Source organism: Macaca mulatta, chromosome X, assembly GCF_049350105.2.
Source record: "Macaca mulatta isolate MMU2019108-1 chromosome X, T2T-MMU8v2.0, whole genome shotgun sequence".
In the NCBI taxonomy this organism is placed as follows: Eukaryota; Metazoa; Chordata; class Mammalia; order Primates; family Cercopithecidae; genus Macaca; species Macaca mulatta.
In genome coordinates, this window is record NC_133426.1 from 103,687,528 (window position 1) to 103,709,669 (window position 22,142).

General features: G+C 37.2%; 1 protein-coding gene across 5 annotated transcripts in view; it reads left to right on the plus strand.

The window, feature by feature from the left end:
- Positions 1-22,142, plus strand: part of DIAPH2 (diaphanous related formin 2) — a 918,351-nt gene that overhangs the window by 43,539 nt on the left and 852,670 nt on the right. For 3 of the 5 annotated variants that reach the window (XM_077988110.1, XM_077988112.1, XM_077988111.1), the window contains exons 2-3: positions 8,677-8,709; positions 11,491-11,667. In XM_077988110.1, coding sequence (XP_077844236.1) covers positions 8,677-8,709; positions 11,491-11,667 — 210 coding nt within the window. The remainder of the gene's footprint in view (positions 1-8,676; positions 8,710-11,490; positions 11,668-22,142) is intronic. The other 2 variants (XM_077988113.1, XM_077988114.1) reach the window with 1 other exon arrangement.

The following is a 22,142-nucleotide window of genomic DNA, read 5'->3' on the forward strand; positions in this document are numbered from 1 at the left end:
TCGCGCCACTGCACTCCAGCCTGGGCGACAGAGGGAGACTCCGTCTCAAAAGAAAAAAAAAAAAAAACAAAAATAAAACAAGAGCACAAAGAAGTAAATAAGTGAACAATATCATTTCAGATAACAGTTAATGCTGTCAAGATAAGACAGGAGAGCTCACGCCTGTAATCCCAGCACTTTGAGGCAGGTGGATCATGAGGTCAGGAGATCGAGACCATCCTGGTTAACACGTGAAACCCCGTCTCTACTAAAAATGCAAAAATTAGCCAGGCGTGGTGTCGGGCGCCTGTAGTCCCAGCTACTAGGGAGGCTGAGGCAGGAGAATGGTGTGAACCCGGGAGGCGGAGAATGCAGTGAGCCGAGATTGCGCCACTGCACTCCAGCCTGGGTGACAGAGCGAGACTCCGTCTCAAAAAAAAAAAAAAAGACAGGAGGATTGTGCCTTGGAAGAAAGTAAACTACATACCTGAGAAACTCATAGTTTAGCATTTAGTTATTTTTGTTTTTGTATGGTTAGTTTTTTTTTTTGTTTGTTTGTTTGACAGAGTCCCACTCTGTCACCCAGGCTGGAGTGCGGTGGCATGATCTCAGCTCACTGCAACCTCTGCCTCCTGGGTTCAAGCGATTCTCCTGCCTCAGCCTCCCAAGTAGCTGGGATTACAGGCGCCCACCACTACACCCGGCTAATTTTTGTATTTTTAGTAGAGAGGGGGGTTTCACCATGTTGGTCAGGCTGGCTCGAACTCCTGACCTCAGGTGATCCACCCGCCTTGGCCTCCCAAAGTGCTGGTAGTACAGGTGTGCGCCACTACACCCAGCCTATATGGTTAGTTTTTACTCCCTGGTTAGACTGTAAATGCCTTAAGGGAAGAATCCTTAAACTTCTCTGTGCCATAAAGTGTTGGGTATAAAATGGGTGCTTGATTAAGGTTTGGTTGAGAAATTTGTCGTTTTTTCACAGAGAAGGTGAAAATCTGTTTATTAATTATAGAGCACTACTTGGCTAAATCATTGATCTAAGAGTATCTGTTATGTACAAAGTACTGTGTTGGGTTTTGAAATTTTTGTATTTGGCTAAAGCTAGCTTTTTCATTTCTGTTGCTTTTTATTCATAGACTAAGAAAGAAGAACTTTCATGTCTATACAACTTTTTTTCCCTTTTGAAATGGTTTAATATTGTGAACCCCCAAATTTTGAGACAGGTCTCAGTTTAGAAAGTTTATTTTCCCAAAGTTGACAATGCGCTTGTGAGACAGCCTCAGAAAGTCCTGATGATGTGTGCCCAAGGTGGTCGGTGCACAGCTTGCTTTTATACATTTTAGGGAGACATGAGACATCAGTCAATACGTAAGAAGTACATTAGTTCCATCCAGAAATGCGGAGATAACACAAAGTAAGGCCCCCCTACTGGGGGCTTCCAGGTCACAGGTAGGTAAGAGTCAGATGGTTGCATTCTTTTGAGTTTCTGATAAGTCTTTTCAAAAGAAGCAATCAGAATATGCATCTGGCTCTGTGAGCAGAGGGATGACTTTGAATAGAATGAGAGGCAGTTCCCAGCTTGAAGAGGCCCAAGATATTTTCCTTTCACAGTATAAAGCAAACAAACATTCTTTCTAGACCTGCAGAGGATACTACTACTCTAAAAGCTGGATTATTCCTGCAATTGTTTCTGCTTAATTCAGGCACTAAGTGACTTCCACCAATTCATTAGTGTGAACATTCTTAAAGACCTGAGTGGCAGACGTATTTCCTGAACCATTTACCCTTAGTCCCAAAGCTGATCAGGTTTGTCACAGAGAGACTACTGGATTCCCATGTCATAGTCACCCCTCCTGGCAGTTCAAGATTCAGCTTTACGGCAAGACAATTCATTTAAGATTGAGCATAACTTGTTATGACAGATTTGTCAAAATTATCCAGTGAAGTAACATAGGCCTTTGCATTGTGAAGAAAACTGAAACCCTATACTGTGATGTCATATTTGTTTTCTTCTAGATAAATATTTTGTTCTTTATAAATTGAAAGAGCATCTTGAGAAGAGAATCTCAAAAGGATTTTTTTCTTGTCATAAAAATGGTGGAATGAATTTTGATTTGCAATGGCAAAGAACTCTGGTGGGTTAAAATTTGAGACTTTTGAATGACAGTACTTCTGAGATGGTGTGCTTATGGTCACAAAAATATAAAAATATTGCTCTACTAAAATGATGAAATGGACAGTTCAAGATGTTAACAATGGCAGAGTAAGGTGCAGAACTGGAACTTCATATCTGTAACTTCATCTTCTCAACTGCTAGGCTTTTGAGCTTCGAGGGCAGGGCCATATCTCTCTAAATCCCCAGTGCCTGGCATACCACCACTTGATCTAGCATCTATTCTTAAGTGCTAATGGTGATAGAGGACTACAGTGCCTAAGATGAAGTGTAGGTATCTGAAAATGACTCTTACTTTTAGAAAGGAGATGAAAGAATGTTTGGGAGTAATTTTAAGTACACACAGTAAATAGTTCAGTGATTGCAAAAGCGAAAATTTGTTTTCTAAAAGGTCATCTTAGACTCAAACCTGTACATTGAGCTTAGTTCTAAAAATAAAATTAGACGTTGCTTTCTTGGTGAAATTAAACACAATTGAGAGGTACTTAACTAACACAAAATATCTTTATAATAAAGCATTTGAATGCCTGAACAGAATGTTCAGCTTGGTTACCAGGTGATTGGCCTTGAGTTGTTTGGATTGGTCTTCCTGGCTTTTAAAGTTCAGGAGTGAGTATAGGGTCTGAAAAGTTGGAAGGCAGGCCTTTGAATAGTAACTACTTCCCTCTGTGACTGCTGCTTATCTGAATAGGGATTGGGCAGGGATATCAGAGAAATCAAACCCTGAATCATTGGTTGATATTGATTACCTTTCTCAAGGTCCTTTCTGACTTGGAAAACATATGGAGATTATAACAGAGTATTACCATATCAGAGCTCTCAGAAGATTTATATTGTGTTGGTCTTTCATTCTTCTGATCTTCAACTAGAGTGTAACCTCCTTAAAGGAAGAGAGCATGCTTACCTTGTTTACCACTGTATTCCCAGTGCCCAGTACTCAACAGTTTCACTTGTGTCACTCGTGTCCGTGTGAAAAGACCACCAAACAGGCTTTGTGTGAGCAACAAGGCTGTTTATTTCACCTGGGTGCAGGTGGACTGAGTCCGAAAAGAGAGTCAGTGAAGGGAGATAGGGGTGGGGTCATTTTACAGGATTTGGGTAGGTAAAGGAAAATTACAGTCAAAGGGGGTTCTCTGACAGGCAGGAGAGGAGGTCACAAGGTGCTCAGTGGGGGAGCTTTATGAGCCAGGATGAGCCAGGAGAAGGAATTTCACAAGGTAATGTCATCAGTTAAGGCAAGGACCGGTCATTTTCACTTTTTTTGTGGTGGAATGTCATCAGTTAAGGCAGGAACAGGCCATTTTCACTTGTTTTGTGATTCTTCAGTTACTTCAGGCCATCTGGGTGTATACGTGCAGGTCACAGGGGATGCAATGGCTTAGCTTGGGCCCAGAGGCCTGACAAACAGGTACATAGTAGATGATTAAATATTTGTTCAGCTGAAGTGAAGGTTGTTTTTTGTGTCCTATTGTACCTGCCATTCGTGGAACTCAAGAAACTTAAGGAAGGTAAAGAGTTGACCCTTCATCTCTATTGTAATGGCCAACTTAATGCATTTTATTTAAAAGAGAAGAAAATAGTCAAATAGTGTGAATACGTTTTTGAGTTGATGGTGAGACTTTTGAATTATATGCAATTTAGTTGTCCAATTTCACGATGTTTATAAAACATTGTATTACCATGTAACATTAGCCATAAGAGAGTTGAATCTTTACATCTTGCTGTTTTTGTTAATTTCTGCCTGATTGAGAAAATTAAAACTTAATTTTCTTACAATAATGACTCTTGCATTGCAATCACAACTTCAGCATTAGAGTTTATAAGTAAGTCAGCCATTTCTCTTAGTCTTAAGGGGTTGAGACTCTGGAGTGATACTTTTATACGTATACAATATTCATATAATACTGTGCTAAGTTATATTTAATATAGCTGATCATAAATGAAGTTTAATAAACTCTGATTGCTTGACTAATGCACAGTCTTATTGCTTCTCCAGAGTTGATTTTAATGAAAATATATGGTCACTATACTTATTGGTACAATATGCCCTCATTGTAATGAGCATGATCATTAGATTTGCATAATAAAAACTTATGAAAATGACTTTAATAAGTGCTTTTAATTCAGGGGTATGACTCTAATAAAGATTTTTGGGGGGGTCATTTTTGTTTCTGAATTTTTTAACTCCATAGTAGCTCTGTAGTGTTTGTACAAAGGAGTGAAAAATCCATGTTTACTTGCATGTGGTGTGAGAGAGATGCACCCATCCACATAAATGAATTTTGAGAGCTTGTTCTGGAAGAGCATCATTATAAATGAAAAAAAGTTTTTTGGTGTTTCTGTTGTTATTCTCAAGTCCTTTTATACCTTTCTTTTTTGACTAATATAGAAAGATAATTGTGTGGCAGACGGCCGGGCGTGGTGGCTCACGCCTGTAATCCCAGCACTTTGGGAGGCCGAGGCTGGCGGATCATGAGGTCAGTAGATCGAGACCATCCTGACTAACACGGTGAAACCCCATCTCTACTAAAAATACAAAAAATTAGCCGGGCGTGGTGGCGGGCGCCTGTAGTCCCAGCTACTCGGGAGACTGAGGCAGAAGAATCACTTGAACCCGGGAGGCAGAGCTTGCAGTGAGCCGAAATTGCGCCACTGCACTGCAGCCTGGGCGGCAGAGCAAGACTCCATCTCAAAAAAAAACTGTGAGGCAGAAATGCTTTAATTTTGTTTGCAGATCATTTAATCATAACTTATACAATGATTTTGATACATGTTTAGTGTACAATGACTAAAAATTACCCCTTCTGAAATTCAGCCTCTTCATATCTGCTTAAAATTTTTCCTTTTTGATAGACCATATTTGTTCTTTTTTCTTAACAGTTATAACGAAGAGCTTTAAATAGTATTATTATATTTATGAAAGCAGATTTTTACATGAGGGAAATCTGAGAAAATATTCGTATTAAATGTATGTGGTTATACAGGATATCCACTCTGGTTGAATGAAATTTACAAATCAAGAAATCAGGAGCGGGGTGTTTTTCTTTATGTTTCTCTATCACAAGTAGTTAGGATAATTTTTTACATAAGTATAATTTCCTATGTGCCTTGGGGTACTCTATCATTCTTGTTGCCTGTTAGGAAAAAAAAAAAAATTCTTTAAGAATAAAACAAAGCGTACTCCTTCTCCAGTATTATTTTTGACCAGGGGTCCACATTTGGTTTATTAACAACTAAACTTTCAATTCAAGGGAAGCTTTAGAATTAGAAATGGTATATAGCAAAATGGGCATTCCCAATCAAAGGGAACAGTAGGGGCACAAACAGGACATCATGGGAGTATGCATTGGGAAGAGGATTTTAATTTTTGTTTTCTGTAGAATAGGGGTCATAAGGGAAGAAGTAGAAGGTAGCCTAGGGCTGAAACATACAGGCCTTTGAATTCCATATTAAGGATATTCATCTTTATAGGTCATCAGGAGGCATTGAGTATTTATGAACAGGAGGGAGTATGATAGTCATTCATACTCTTTATTGAGCCTCAATGTGCCAAACATTGCTTTAGGCATTAGGGTTACATCCCTAAACCAGATGGGCAAAAATCCCTGTCCTTGTGGAGCTTATATTTTTTGTTGGAAAAGCAGACCAAGATAATGATAATGAAGTAAATAATTATAGACTATGTTAGAATGTGCTAAATCTCGTTCAGGAGTGCCAGGAATGTGTGGAGGGAGGCAGATGTTTCCATTTGAAATAGGATGGCCTGGGTAGGCCTCACTGAGCAAAACCTTGAAAGCAGGATGAGGGAGTAATCCATATGGACCATGGAAAAAGAGCATTCCAGGCAGAGAGAAGAGCCAGTGCATGTGGCTTATTGCCTCATTGGGGAGCTGTGAGGTGGTCAGTGTGACTGGAGCTGGGGGAATGAAGGGAGGGTAGTAGGAGATGAGGTCAGAGGGATATGGAGAGTGTACAAATCAGTAGGGCCTTGTAGGTCATTGTAATGACTTTGACTTGCACTAGGAGGGAAAATATAGCCCTTGGAAAGTGTTGAGCCAAGGAGTGACATGATGTAACTTCAGTTTTCACAGTATCACTTTGTCAGCTGTGTTCAAAATTAACTGCAGGAGAGCAAAGGTGGAAGCAAGGAGATAGATTAGGAAGTCACTACAGAAATTTAGTTAAGAGCTGATGGTGGCTTGAACCACATCTTTGCAGACTGCAGAATGATTATCATGGGACTGGATAGCTGCTTGGCTATTGGAAATGAAGGAGAGGAAGAAGAACATGATGTGGAAATCTTAAACCTAGACAAGTGGAATGCAGGTGGAGCCACTAACAAACATTACCCTCTTGTTTGTAAAATGAGAGACTTTGACTAGATAATCTCAAATTCCATCTAACTCGAATAGTTTCTACCTATACTCTGTGGTTTACTATAGACAAAAAGTATGTTAATTCCAAAGAAGAGTACTGAGGGGAAGAGAAGACTTCAGTCTCATCCCATAGGACCAAGTGAAAATATTGCTAGCAATGCTTTTTTTCTTGTGTCTGTCTCCCATGATTAAACTGTCAACATGTATTCAATTGAGATACAGATTTGAAACATTTTAGACATATGTGTACCTTAACTTAGATAATTTGACTAAAGCAAAAAGTATTTTCCCTTCATTTACATTCTTGCTTTGGAGATATAGATGGGTTTCCAGCCTGGAGTTTATAACCCCAAAAGATGGGAAGAGAAGGAAAGCAGTAGTTGCATGAAGAACTGTATAATCTGTCTCAAAAACCCAGGTGGACAAGCACACATAGGGATGGTAGCGGGGTTAGTTGAGGTACTTTTGATACTTTATCATTTTCTCTCTGATTTGGTATTGCAGGAAATCATGAAATTGGCCATTGTGTTTAAAACAGTTTTCTACAACCCACTAGAAAAATTAAGGAGAAAATACCTGGTAAGAGAGTTGCAGGGTGAATTTATCCTTCTTAAAGTGGTTTCAGTTCTGATATAAATAATTCCCACTTTTTTGGCCGGGCGTGGTGGCTCAAGCCTGTAATCCTAGCACTTTGGGAGGCTGAGACGGGCGGATCACGAGGTCAGGAGATCGAGACCATCGTGGCTAACACGGTGAAACTCCGTCTCTACTAAAAAATACAAAAAAACTAGCCGGGCGAGGTGGCGGGCGCCTGTAGTCCCAGCTACTCCGGAGGCTGAGGCAGGACAATGGCCTAAACCCAGGAGGCGGAGCTTACAGTGAGCTGAATTCCGGCCACTGCACTCCAGCCTGGGCGACAGAGTGAGACTCCGTCTCAAAAAAAAAAAAAAAAAATTCCTACTTTTTTCCTAGGCAGTAAAGATTGATTGGGGTTTGTGTCAGCAGGATGTGATGAAGACATGGTATAGAGATTAGAAGTTTAGATCCCTGAGGGAATCAGTGGATTAAAAGTAGAAAAAAAAAAAAGAGTTATACATAGAATACTATATTTGCCCCAGCTGATGTGGGGAGGATGGTCTTTAACAGCATTGGGTTAGTGGTATTTGAAGACAATTTTCTGAGATCCAAGCAATTTTCATTTACTTAAAACTCATAATGGAATCCTCCCCACAGTGAGAAGACCCTATGTTTTTTAGCGTGCATGACCAAGTTGATACACATTATTCAGCTTCTGTTGTAAGAAGTAAATGTATAGGATCTGGCAGAACATTAAATTCAATTTCTAACAGGCAATTAAAAAAAATCTGGTTCTTTCGTAATCACACCCCAATTGGCACCTCAACATATTTATAATAAAAACTATATTTCATGCTCATCATACATTATTGTAAGGTCTTGAACTATTCCGTGAATCCTGGAAGATAACTACATTGTTAGGTATTGCTTTAGTATTGCTGTACTCAAATTCCTCAAATAACGTTGCTCATATATATTCAATTTTATGTTCAAATAAGTTCAATTTTATTTAGAATATTTTGAAAATATTTCTAATTTATTTATAAGGATAGTTTTTAAAAAATAAGTTCAATTTTATTTAGCATATTTATAAAAGTGTCCTTTAAATATCCATCAGGAGTAACGCAGTTCTTAGGCCAAGCTGTTTCATTATATTTCATTCTTGTTAAATGTGACATTTTTCCTATTGTACATGTTGTTGTTTTTTAAATTTAGGTATCTTAACTTGAGGATTCATTTCCAAACTTCTATATAACATGCAAGGGCTTATGATTTTGTGGTATCTTTTCTCACATTTCAGCACTGTGGTAGTGATGTCTGATCTGGATCTGATTTGGGACCTTGGGAGCCATATTTGAAAACAAATATATACACCTTTGCCAAACCTTCATTTTTAATCATTAAAAAGTTTTTTTCTTTAAAGAATATGTTGCTTATATGTTTGAACTTTCTGATTCTTTTTGACTGTTTACAGTTAATAAAAATGAAAATTATTAAATTATTTTATTGTTTGATTTATGAATTTCTCTTATCTGATTGGTTTTTTTGTTTGTTTCTTTTTGGTTTTAATAGAACATTCAAATAAAAACTTTGGCAGATGATGTGGTAAGGTGGTCTTAGCATGTTATTACATTACTTATGCATGTTGCCTTTTTATTAAAATGGGTGGACATAAAAGCATTGATATATGTAAGATATGAAATGTCTGGATATTTATAAAGTATAGTAGAATGGAGTAATTGTCAATTCAGTGACTTCCTTTTCGAATATTAACATAAACAATTATATGAGATCCCAACAGAATTTTCATATCATCATCCTGATATTTACCTTAACCAAAAGTTTTCTAAAATCTCCATGTGAATCTAAACTCTGGAAAACACAGATGCTTCCTTTTTTGATGGCCAAATAAATTGTGAATATATTAAACATTAATATTGGAGGAAATTAATTTCCATTAGAAAGGAAATTAAGTTCACTATGTTGGTCAGATGTGTGCTACTAAATTTAAAAACCAATATTTTAAAGCTGAATTTGTCATAGTATATCTTGTTAAAAGTTATGGGCTCAAAACTGTAAAAAATGGTATTTTAAGCATTGACAATTTTTTTTCCTATGTGAAATTACCTATTTACAAATAATGTAAAGTAGTGATAGTGTTCAAAGGAGATGAAGGTATGTGGCTTAACTACATTGTCTTTTTTTTTTTTTTTTTTTTTTTGAGACGGAGTCTTGCCCCGTCACCCAGGCTGGAGTGCAGTGGCTCGATCTCGGCTCACTGCAACCTCCACCTCCCTGGTTCAAGCAATTCCCTTGCCTCACCCTCCCAAGTAACTGGGATTACAGGTACCCGCCACCAAGCCCGGCAAATTTTGTATTTTTAGTAGAGACAGGGTTTCACCATCTTAGCCAGACTGGTCTCAAACTCCTGACCTCATGATCCACCCACCTCAGCTTCCCAAAGTGCTGGGATTACAGGCGTGAGCCACTGCGCCTGGCCAGCTACATTTTCTTACCAAGGTATAATCAAAAGCTGAAATCAAAAGCTAATTTTCTAGAAAAAGTGAAAGACACAGTGGAAGATCAAATATATATGTTATTAATGCTACTCAGTAAAAAGGCTAGTACTGGAAAAGTAAATATTAAGTGATATGAAGGGAAAGAGAAGAGATATGTTGATTTAATGGTCAGTTGCATATTTAAATGCTTTCATGTCCACCATATTTTTAGTGAAATTTGACTATTGAATATATCTTCAGCTTATTTTGGATTACTTAACTTTTTTCTTGAGTTGTTTGAAGATATACTATATAACTAAACCAACAATTTCCCTCAAAAAGTTAAAAGAAAATGTGAAAATGTAGTTCAAGATGAATTAGAAGAAATGAATCTTAAGTTAATGTGAAGACTGGGATAGGAACCAGGGACTGGTGGATTTAGGAAAGTCACCTTCTCTGGGAAATGAGGGGATTGGTTTAGATTATTTTTCAAGTTTCTTCTCAGCTCTAAAATACTATGATTTATATAATCTCTTTGTCAGCAACCATATACTCAAATTACTTTTGTAATCCTAAATAAGCTGCTTAAAACTGCTTACATTTCTTTCAAAGTATACTTTTTGGTTTTAAAAAAGTGTTCTTTGAATTGATAAAATAAAAGGTATGCTCATTAATGAGTTCACATAATTTTACATAAGCTATGGTAATAACTTCTGTGATGCTCTTTGTATTGTTGAAGTAATTATATAAGGATTCTGGTAACATGGTGGTGAAGATACACTGTCCTGATATTTAACATGTCTGCTTGTTTGATGTGAACTTGATGGTGTGCATGTGCTTCCTAACAGAAACCATAATAAAACTGAGTTGCATTCAGTTTTATGCACATTACTAACTTTTGATGTCCCATGTTTTGTGGTTTAAAAGAATATCCTAATTACATGCAACTGAAGTCATTAACTCACTTTATGTGAAATAGCAAGCTAATTAATTAGAGATTTTACATGGAATCAATGGTTTGAAGTCAATATTCCATAAAATAGCAAGTTTTTCATAATATTTGTAGGAATAAGAAATTTCTGTTTATAATATTTCCAGTAAATGGAAAAGGTGATGTTTTTATCTTTGTTTTACTTCCTCATTGGTCCAACATTTTAGGGAAGAAAACACTGGGGGAAAATAATAATAGTAACAACAATAATAAATAGCAGTTAAGTGCAATAAACATATTAACTTATTTAAATTTCACAATAACCCTACTGTGTAAGTAATATCATTATCCCTATTTCAGAGTTGAGGAAACAGAGAGACCAAGTAACTTTCACAGGGTTACTCAGCCAGTAAATGGCAGAGCTTGGACTGAAACCCAGGTAATCTGTCTTGAGTCCATGCTCTTAACCATTCTACTGCTACACTGACAGATTATTCATATGTACTTGTCACAATTTTTGCAGCTTTGAAGGAGAAAAACATTACCATAATTTTCTCTTAGAATTGGATATCAGTAGCTCTTTTTAGTTTCTTTCTCTTTTTTCATAGTTGTAAATTTGCCACCAAAGACACATTCTCTCTGAAACAACCAACAGGACTTTGATCCGAGACTTTTTTTTTTTTTTCACTTATTTGCTGTGCAAAACAGAAATGACAAGGGATTAAGTTTTACTTTTGAAGAATACTTTTCACCCCCAGAGTTCTGAGGCTGAAGAGCTACTTCAGGGTTTCAAAATAGTACAATCTCTAACTGGAGCTTGCTGCTTATAATAGTATTTTGTCAAAAGACCATAATGATATGTATTATACTAAGTACCGTTTTGATGTTTCAATTCTTCATGTTAGTAGTTCTTGATCTTTTTCTCAGGGCTTTTTATTTATTTATTTTTGTTTGCAGCGTGACCGAATTACAAGTTTTAGAAAATCTACTGTCAAAAAAGAAAAACCTCTTATTCAACATCCTATTGATTCTCAAGTCGCGATGAGTGAGTTTCCCGCAGCTCAGCCATTATATGATGAACGATCTTTGAATTTGTCAGAAAAGGAAGTATTGGATCTCTTTGAAAAAATGATGGTAAGTTATACCCCTAATTTTGATGTAATTTTAAAATGTGTGTGCCCGGAATAGCACTGAGTTTTAAGGAGGTGTGTTTGTATGGACAGTGTTTATATCACATAAAGAAGGGACCAGAAACTTGATATGACAAAACTATTAGCAAAAGTATCCTTTTTATTTTTCTTTTCTCATGGCAAAAATGTCCTTACCTGTCTATCTCTTCCACTGTGAGCTCCTACAAGTAGAGGCAGTTTTATTTATCTTTGTTTTCTACTGTTTAGTAGTCTCTAGGACATCGAGTCAGTTTTTCAACTAACTGATTCGTGTGTCTGTTTCTACAAAGCAAAAGAGGCCTATGTCCTCTGCTGAAAACAGCACAAGGTCTCTTGTTGGGTGTATGAAATAGACTTGGGAGGGTAGAGAGTAACAATAGAAGAGACAAAGAAATTAATTCATCCAAGTTTGTTCTGTTAGCAACATTCACACAACCTACGTTTTCTAGCATGTTTCCTATGTTTTATAGCTTGTGGCCTAAATAATTTCCTGTATTAGATAATGAATACAATATTTTGAGTATTCAGAAGTTTATGGCAGGAGAGGGGAGAAATGAGGAATTAAACCATATTACGTTGGTTAATTTGACCAGAGAAGAACTAGAGATCTGGATTGGTGATTCATTCATTCAAAATTATATCCCACATGTTACTGTACATTTTTTGTGGTTGTCTATTTATCTGTACTTAAGAGTCCACAGGAGTTTCAAAGGTCACCTTACACCAAAATAAAAGGTTAAGAATCAATGAAATCTAGACCCTACTGTGCCCACTACGGAACATCTTATCATCACCTCTCCTGCTACCCTCATGATTTATCTCCCACACCTAGAAGAGTTAGTAGGCCTTTAATAAATATTTGTTGGTAGTTGTTGAATGAATCCAAACAAAATTTCCCTTTATCTTTAAAAATTTCCTTGACTATTCCTTCCATCTAGCCACAACTGGCATTTTGGGTATTCCCCTGAAACAAGTCCTGACACTTTTACCCTTTTTCACTCTTCTTCCTGCTTCTGTGGTGTACCCTTTTTCCTGGTGCTCCTTTCATGCTCTCTTCTTTAAACCATCTTTCAACAAACAACCTTTTCTCTTTTGAAGTCTGTTACTGCTGACCTTTCTTGATGATAGCACCTGGCTATACTTTTGTCCTTTACCCTTGCTACTTATTTTGGTGATTTCAACTATTATGCTAATAGCCCCTTCAATACGTTTTTTGCTCTTAGTTCCTTGTTTTTTAAACTCTGACTTTTGCATTTATATATTTAGCTAATTATAGGTATGACTATACCTTGGACTGTGTCATCCTTTAGAATAATTCCACCTCTAAGCTCTTTAACTCTGAAGTTTTCCTTAGAAGCTAAACAATTTACACTACCTTTCCAAGACCCTTAATTTTACAGAGCATGTATTGTGTAGTGGTTAAAAACCTGGACTTTGGGGTCATTCAGAATGTTTGTAGCATTCCTTTCCTTTATCAAATAAGCTCTGTTGTGTCTTTAATTGCTAGTATTTTCTGATTACCTAGATACCCCTCAGTTTATCACCCTAGTGTCCTTAATCACTGAAAACAATGAAACATTCCTTGATACTATTAACACTTTTTATCTTTTCAAATCTTTCTTCTCTATAGGTAAAAATTATACTCATTGCTTTAAGCTGCTGACAATTTGGTTACTACCTTTTGCAGTATTGAAATAGTTCTCCGAGTTCATCAGTGGCATTGCCGTATTCAGTTTTTTTACAATCAACATTACAGGGCCGTCTTCCCTTCATTGATTATCTCATTCACTTCTAATTTCTTGCCAAATCCCATTGGTTTCACTTTTGTAATAACTGTTACATTTGTGTCCTCAGGTGTCCTCCAGCTGTTCTTGCCCTACTTTAGATGATAACCCTCTCTAGTTTTTTCTTGTGGCTACTAAAATAGCTTCCTAACTGGTGTTCCTCCCATTCTCCAGGTTTTGCCTATTCCAATCCAGTACTACCCTATGATTTGGACACAGAGTTCTTTTCTGAAGCCCCAGGTGGGCCTTTATGTTTTCAGAGAATCAGTTTATATGTCCCTACTCCGTTCCCTCAACTACGCTCCTAGATGCCTTTCACACCTTTGCTTTGCTGCTCCAACCTCAGAGCTCTTCCCCATCTTTATTCTCTGCTGATGACCTTGCTGCTTAATTTACTGAGTAAACTGAAGCATTCAGAAGAGAACTTCCACAGGTTCCCACCACTACATTTACCTTTTAGTATCTGCATTCATGTATCTGTCTTGCTACCTATCACCACAGATGAAATTTTCAGGTCTGCATTCTTCTACTTGTGTATAAATTTTCATTCCTTTCACCTACTCACAGATATTGCTCCAATAATTTTTTCTTCTCTCTCTACCATTCTGAGCAGCATATAAACATGCGGTCCCATTTTAAAAAAACTTTCTTTTGATCCTTTCTCTATTGTTAGCTATCACTCCACTTATTTACTCTCCTTTGAAGCAAAGCACCTCACAATAATTTTATTTATATGCACTGCTTCCAGTTTTAATCCTCTCACTTTCTCTTCTAAACTCACTCCAACCAGGTTTCCATCCCACCATTCTGTCAAAACTGCTCTTATCAATGTCACCAGATATCTTCATGCTGTCAAATCCCGTGGTCAATTCTCAGTTCTCATCTTAATTTTTTTTTTTTGAGACAGGATCTCACTTGTTCACCCAGGCTGGAGTGCAGCAGTGGCATGATCCTGGCTCACTGCAGCCTCAATCTCCTGGGCTCGGGTGATCCTCCCACCTTAGCCTCCCCAGTAACTGGGACTACAGGCATGCATTGCACCACCATACCCAGCTAATCGTTTTGTATTTTTTGGTAGAGACAGGGTCTTGCTACATTGTTCAGGCTGGTCTTGAACTTCTGAGCTCATGTGATCTGCCTGCCTTGGCCTCCCAAAGTACTGGGATTACAAGTGTGAGCCACCATGCCTAGCCTCTCATCATAATTGACCTGTCGGCAGCATTCTATGCAGTTGATTATTTTCTCCAATCTGAAACACTTTTTTTTTTGTCTCCTCAACATTCATCTTGTTTTCCTCCTACCTCTCAGGCCACTCCTTTTCAGTCTTCTTTGCTCATTCCTCTTTATGTCCTGAACCTCTAAATCAAATCACACAAGCATGTGAGGTAAGGCACATATTAATTAGCTAGATTTAGTCATTCCACAATGAGTATATACTTCAAAACATCGTGCTGTACATGCTAAATACATAAAATTTTATCTGTCAGTCAAAAATCTTATTTATAAATGGACATACATTATTTTTAAGTAACAGTATAATATAATAGGATATCAGAGAAATATGGTTTGATTAAAAGTAACAACCAAAAGTTAAACTGAAAACTTTAAAGATTATATCTCTACTTTGAGAGAAGTCTACTTATACTCTAAATATTATGTATTTTCTATATTATCTTAGTTTGACTGTAATAACCTTACAGTGAACAAATTATTTTATGAATAACTATAGTTTTCATCTACTGTATACTTATGCCTAAGGCATGAAACTAAAACATTTAAATGTATTGTTTCAGTTGATCCTTAGGACAGTACCACAAAGTAGGGAAGATTGTTCTATCCCATTTTCAGATAAGGAAAGTGAAGCTTAGAGAGAGGTAAGAAAATCGATTCATTAACTTGACTAAGCTAGTAAGTAGCTGAGCTGAAACTTAAATTTAGGTACATAAAAATATAAAACATTGACATTTTTGTAACATCTACCTTTAATAATGCTTCATTTAGGCTAAATATAAAATTAGTACATTTTCCTTGCACACATATTGAGGAGAAGTAGAAGGCAAATCAGAGGTACATTAGAGTGGTAGGTAAAGCCAGCCTGGGATGGATTATTTCCTACTGATAATGGAACATTGTCTGTAATTGCTTTTTACAGAGCATCAGTTGAGAAGAATGAGTCCAAAAATCTAGCAATGGAAAACAGTTAAAAATGTCATTATCACAGTTGATTGGGAGAAAGCACTTAAGTCATTCTGTTTCTAAAACACAGAAGTAGACTTCTAGATTCAAAATTTCTCCTTTTTTATTTCACTCCTGTTGGTGTCTTTCCTTGTACAAATAATGTAAAAGGTGTTCTTGTCGTATTTGGTGTCTCTTATGACAATCTTCCTTCTCCTGGGTCTTTTGATGGTACCTTTATTGTGCTGTTTCTCTTGATTGGCTTTTCTAGACTTTAGAGAACTATGAAGGTTTAGAATACCTATTTTCAATACTATATATGTATTTTAGGATAACATACCTTGAGGTGTAAAAGGTTTTTTGGTTTTTTTTTGAGACAGAGTTTTGCTTTTGTTGGCCAGGCTGGAGTGCAATGGCGCGATCTCGGTTCACTGCAACCTCCGCCTCCTGAGTTCAAGTGATTCTCCTGCCTCAGCCTTGCAAGTAGCTGGGATTACAGACAGGCACCACCATGCCTGGCTAATTTTGGATTTTTAGTAGAGACGGGATTTCTCCATGTTGGTCAGGCTGATCTTGAACTCCCGACCTCAAGTGATCTGCCTGCCTCGGACTCCCAAAGTGCTGGGATTACAGGCTTGAGCCACCGTGCCCGGCCAAAACGTTTTAAATAATTGCAGCAAATAGCACAACATTATACATAGTAATAATATATGAGATGCTTGTCAAGAAATAAATTACCTTATAATTTACTATTTAGAATTTCTGGGTAATGATGTATTGGTGAAACTTTTGGTTAAAAACTTAACAAAAGACAATATTCAAATATAATCCTTTCTTACTCTGAAAATTGAAACTCTTGTCATGCCTGAGGATCATATCTATCAACAGCAGTTCTCATTGGATGGGCTTCTAGATATAGATAATTGAACTAAATCTAAAATTACTGCAGGACATGTTTTTTTTTTTTTTTAAAAAAAAGGTAGCTCTTTTTACTTAATTACTAATGGATCATTTCACGAATCACTTGATTCTTCCTAGCTAAGAAGACTTTTGAAATAATTTCAGTTAACTGAGTAGTCTGGTTTTACTAGTGTATTAGTAGACTACTAATATCTCATTGACTCTGGCATCTATTCTGTGCATTGGTGCATCACTTTTTGTATTGTGCTTATTCAATGATGCAATTTTTTTTTTTTTTTTTTTTTGAGACGGAGTCTTGCTCTGTCTCCCAGGCTGGAGTGCAGTGGCCGGATCTTGGCTCACTACAACCTCCGCCTCCCGGGTTCAAGCGATTCTTCTGCCTCAGCCTCCTGAGTAGCTGGGACTACAGGCGTCCGCCACCACCCCCGGCTAATTTTTGTATTTTTAGGAGAGACGGGGTTTCACCATATTGGCCAGGCTGGTCTCGAACTCCTGACCTTGTGATCCGCCCGCCTTGGCCTCCCAAAGTGCTGGGATTACAGGCTTGAGCCACTGCACCCGGCCTCAATGATGCAATTTTAAAGGGACTTTCTAAGTAATGGTATCAATGGCTATTGCTGGCAAGTTTAAAGTTCCAAATCTGAAATAAGTATTTATTTGTTTTTTTGTTTATTTAGAGACTGGGCCTTGCTCTGTTACCCAGGTTGGATCAGGGGTCACAGCAGCCTCAAACTCCTCAGCTCATGCCCTCCTCCCACCTCAGCCTCCCAAGTATCTGGGACTACAGGCATGTGCCAAATAAACGCGATTTTTTGTTTATTTTTTGTGGAGATGAGGTTTTGCCATGTTGCCCAAGCTGGTCTCGAACTCCTAGGCTCAAGAAATCCTCCTGACTTGGCCTCCAAAGTGCTGGGATTATAGGCATGAGCCACGGCATCTGGCCTTGAAATTTTTTGATGATTGTTTATTTTATAGAGCTCTTTATTAAGAGAGTGTCTTTCATAGTTTGTAAAACTGAATTTTGTATTTAGAGTATGGTTACTAACTGCTAATTGAAAATTGAGAAGTGGTTCTTTTACTAAAATTTTCAAGAATTAAAACGACTGCTTTTATAAAATTGTTAAAATTATCTGCATGGGGTAAATCACACTTGCTCTTTAAGATTCTTGTCTCCAGGCTGGGCACGGTGGCTCGCCTGTAATCCCAGCACTCTGGGAGGTCGAGACGGGCGGATCACAAGGTCAGGAGATCGAGACCATCCTGGCTAACACGGTGAAACCCTGTCTCTACTAAAAAATACAAAAAACTAGCCGGGCGAGGTGGCAGGCGTCTGTAGTCCCAGCTACTCAGGAGACTGAGGCAGGAGAATGGCGTAAACCCAGGAGACGGAGCTTGCAGTGAGCTGAGATCCGGCCCTGCACTCCAGCCTGGGCGACAGAGTGAGACTCCGGCTCAAAAAAAAAAGATTCTTGTCCCCTCCCCTACCCAGAGTCATGTTTTCGATCTTCCACAAGTGGGTAAAGGTAGTAGGATGAAAACAACACTCCTTCCATGTTATTATTATTGGTAACTTTTTTTTCTTTTTCTTTTTTTCTTCTTTTGAGATGGAGTCTTGCTGTGTCCCTTAGGCTGTAGTGCAGTGGTGCGATCATGGCTCACTGCGGCCTTGACCTTCTGGGATCACACAATCCTCCCACCTCAGCGTCCTGAGTAGCTGAGACTGTATGCATGTGCCACTATGCCTGGCTAATTGTTTTATTGTTTTGTAGAGATGTGGGTCTTGCTATTTTGCCCAGGCTGATCTCAAACTCCTGGACTCAAGCAGTCCTCCTGACTTGGCCTCCCAGAGTGCTGGGGGTTACACTATATTGGTTGCCTATATTTGGTGACTTTTAAAGATGACTGAACTAAAGCGGTTCATATTCATAACTCTTCTCATATTGATCAGAAGCATTTTGTATTGCCTCTAATTAGGATTGGATGAAATATCTCCTCAATTCTACTTTAAATGTAAGGAAATTAATAATGCCGTAATTGAATAACTCTTCAACATTTTAAGTTGTCATAACCTTTGAGCTTACTGAGAATAACTGAGCTGGTTTTTGTACATTGAGTATACAGCTTAGGGACTGTTAAATGCTTAATAGTGTTTTCATCCAGACTGAATTATGCAATTAGAGTTCTTTTTGGGGAGAGGGGTGTTGGGAGAGGGGAGATTTTCATTTTAAGATTAAAAACGTAAACCCATAGAAATTCCCTGGGGAGTTCAAGTTGGAATTTGATTTCTATTAGCAGCACAAGGAACTCTCAAGTGGAGGTTCAGGTTACATTGGCAACCTATAGATACATCAATAAGGACTGTGTTCTAATATAGGTAATTAAATAGTTTGTCTCATGCAAAAGATGAGGCTAGTGATGATTTATGATTAACCTCTAGCCATATTTAATTTCAACCTAATTTATTAAAGGTAATGTTTAATATATGATTATACATGCAAATTTGATGTTTTACACTCTTTTCTATTGAGTAATTTATATTAATAGACTTTGCATTTTTGTCATAATTTAATGATAAGTAGTTATATGCAATAAATACTAAATCATTCCATCTGCTAGAACTCTCATAAGTAATCCCAAAGCTTTTAATTTTTATTCTCTCACTTTTCCCTTTCATTAATTTAGAGAGAATAGTTGTGTTTGAACACCAGGTGTTGTACATTAACCCAAGCATCCTTGTTCTCCATTGACTGCTATTATGGGTTTCTTTCTCACCCAACCCTAGTCTTTTAGAAGTTAGTTAGCTTGGATGAATCTTTTCGTGCCCTCAGAATAAGTAATTTTAATTAATAGTTAAGGTAGCACAAAATAAGTTATTGGTAAACTAGGTCTTAAAATCTATAAGAAGACATGGAAATAGTTGTCAGAAATTACTAGATTCTCAGAAATTGTCTAGACAGCATAATATCCATAGGTTATATTTACATTTTCAATATCCTTACTCCATATCATTAGACTGAGATAATGCCAGAGGCATTTCTAGACAACATGTTTTATTTTCTTATAAAACTCCCATGAAGAGCTTATAAAAGAGGAGCAAAACTTACTCAGTAAACAGATTTAAAGGTAACTAAATCTGGGTCAATTTTTAATTTTATTGCTAAGCATGATTTTTTAAAAACTTGGCTCTGTTCTTGGTTTGTACAGAGAAATGCTTTCAAAAATATTTCTTCTGTTTCGAAGGAGTCTACTAGTATTTATTTGCATGAGTGTATTTAAGCAACTGTTTGTTGATATGTGCAATGTGCCAGGTAGGATGCTACGTGTTGGAAGTGTAAAAGAATGCGGCACCTCCCTTACCCTCAGAGAGTTCAGCGTTTACTCAGGGAGAAAAGTAAGTAAATGATTTCCATAGCACTAGGATAGCTGTGAATAGGCTACTGTGGGAACTTAGCCCTGTGCAGGGGCTCGGGATGGAAGCAGAGAACACCACCTAAATACACTGAAACCCAGTGTTACTTCTCTATTATCCGTCTTTATTTTTTGGCGTAAATGTTCTCAAAATTTGAACAGTTTCATCAAAGTCCCATGCCTTCCATACGCCCAATACTGTTTTAAGGTCTGAGAAGAGAGCAGTGAACAACCTAAAGAAAATCCCTACCATCAAGGAGCTTATGTTCTGGCAAGGGTGATATATTGGAACATAAGGCGGAGTTATAAAAGAAAACACAAATTTCTGTGTCATGGTGAAGTTTATTTGACAACTCTTTACTGAATGCCAGATACTTTGTTAGGTACAGCAGACATAAAGATGTCAAAGGTACTATCCCTGCCACAAGGTTTTTATTTTGTATAGCCTGCTAAGAATGGTTTTATATTTTTAAATTGTCACCCAAAAAAGACTGTTTCAGGGCACATGAAAGTTATATGAATTTCAGTGTCCACAAATAAAGTTTTATTGAATGTATCCACGCCCATTTGTTTATCTATTGTCTATAGCTTCTTTGTGCTATAGTAGAGTTGAGTAGTTGAGACAAAGACTATATGGTCTGCAAAACCTAAAATATTTACTGTCTGGAAATTTACAGAGAAAGTTTGCCAACCTCTGGACTAGTCCAAGAGTCTCTAAACCTTTTATTTCCACCTCAGGAAAAAAAAAAATACATACATATATATATATATATATATGTGTGTGTGTGTGTGTGTGTGTGTGTGTGTGTGTATATATATGTTTGAGTAAGTAGCCCTAATATATTTTAAACATTATATACATGCCTGTATGTACTAATATTAATATGTACATTATAAAATATACACAGTAAAAACAAGAAAAACATGAACAATATTTTAAAATGATTTAAAATGAGTTTATTTCTTAATCATACAAAAGTCTTTGCTGTCATGATTAATAACTTTTTAGTGAGAACTGTGTCACTATGTCCTTTTTTATGTCTTGCTTAAAAATAGGCGGTAAAGTTTAGCTCCAAGTTCATTTTATTTTGATATTTGGTTTAATTTCTCTCCTAATTGAAACATAAATCTGACAAAGATTTGTAGGTTCAAATGGAACAAGTACACCATTAGCAACTTACTAAATTGTAGATTAACTTTTATCAGACCAATCCATGAATCAAGCAAAGATTTCCTGCTGAACTATGACTAGTAAATTCCTGTCTTACTTGATGACAACCAGTTATTCTTGCAACTAATCTGGAGTATTGTATTTTTACATTTCTAAATAAATGGGTTCAAAATGGACTTTAATAAATGGGTCTTCAACAAATACCACTGGGAAGATGAGCTCTTTCCATTTTTTCTTCTACATTAGTAATGTGTAGAAGAAATCCTCATGTTTGTGTGTGTACTCATGCCTGTTCCAGACAGTACATCTAACACCAGGAAGAAAGAGGAAGTAATTCAAGCAAGGGTGAAGGGGACTGACTTGGAAGTTGGGTCTGTTGGGACAGACTTGGAAGTTGGGTCTGTCTTTGTGGCTTTTCCAGTAAAGTAGGTTTGAAAAGGAGTTACTTTCTTACTAATTGTTAAAATGTCAAGGAATTTCTTTTCTTTTCATAAATGAAAAATGCCTAACTCATGCTAAATTTCAAGTTTGTTTTTGTTTTTGTATTTTTTTTTTTGAGACGGAGACTCACTCTGTCACCTAGGCTGGAGTGCAGCTGCGCAATCTCTGCTCACTGCAACCTTTGCCTCCTGGGTTCAAGAGATTCTCTTGCCTCAGCCTCCTGAGTAGCTGGGATTACAGGTGCCCACCACCACGCCTGGCTAATTTTTGTATTTTTAGTAGAGATGGGGTTTTGCCATGTTGGCCAGGCTGGTCTCGAACTCCTGATCTCAGGTGATCCGCCTGTCTTAGCTTCTCGAAGTGCTGGGATTACAGGCATGGCACTGTGCCTGGCTAATTTTGACAGTTTTAAAATAGTTTATCTTGAAATAACCAGAAATATCTCTGGTTTTCATGTTAACTTCCTATTTCATTTCAAAATATTGTAAATATTTTATTGTATTTGAAATATCTTGCTTTTATTTAAAGAAGAACAATCTT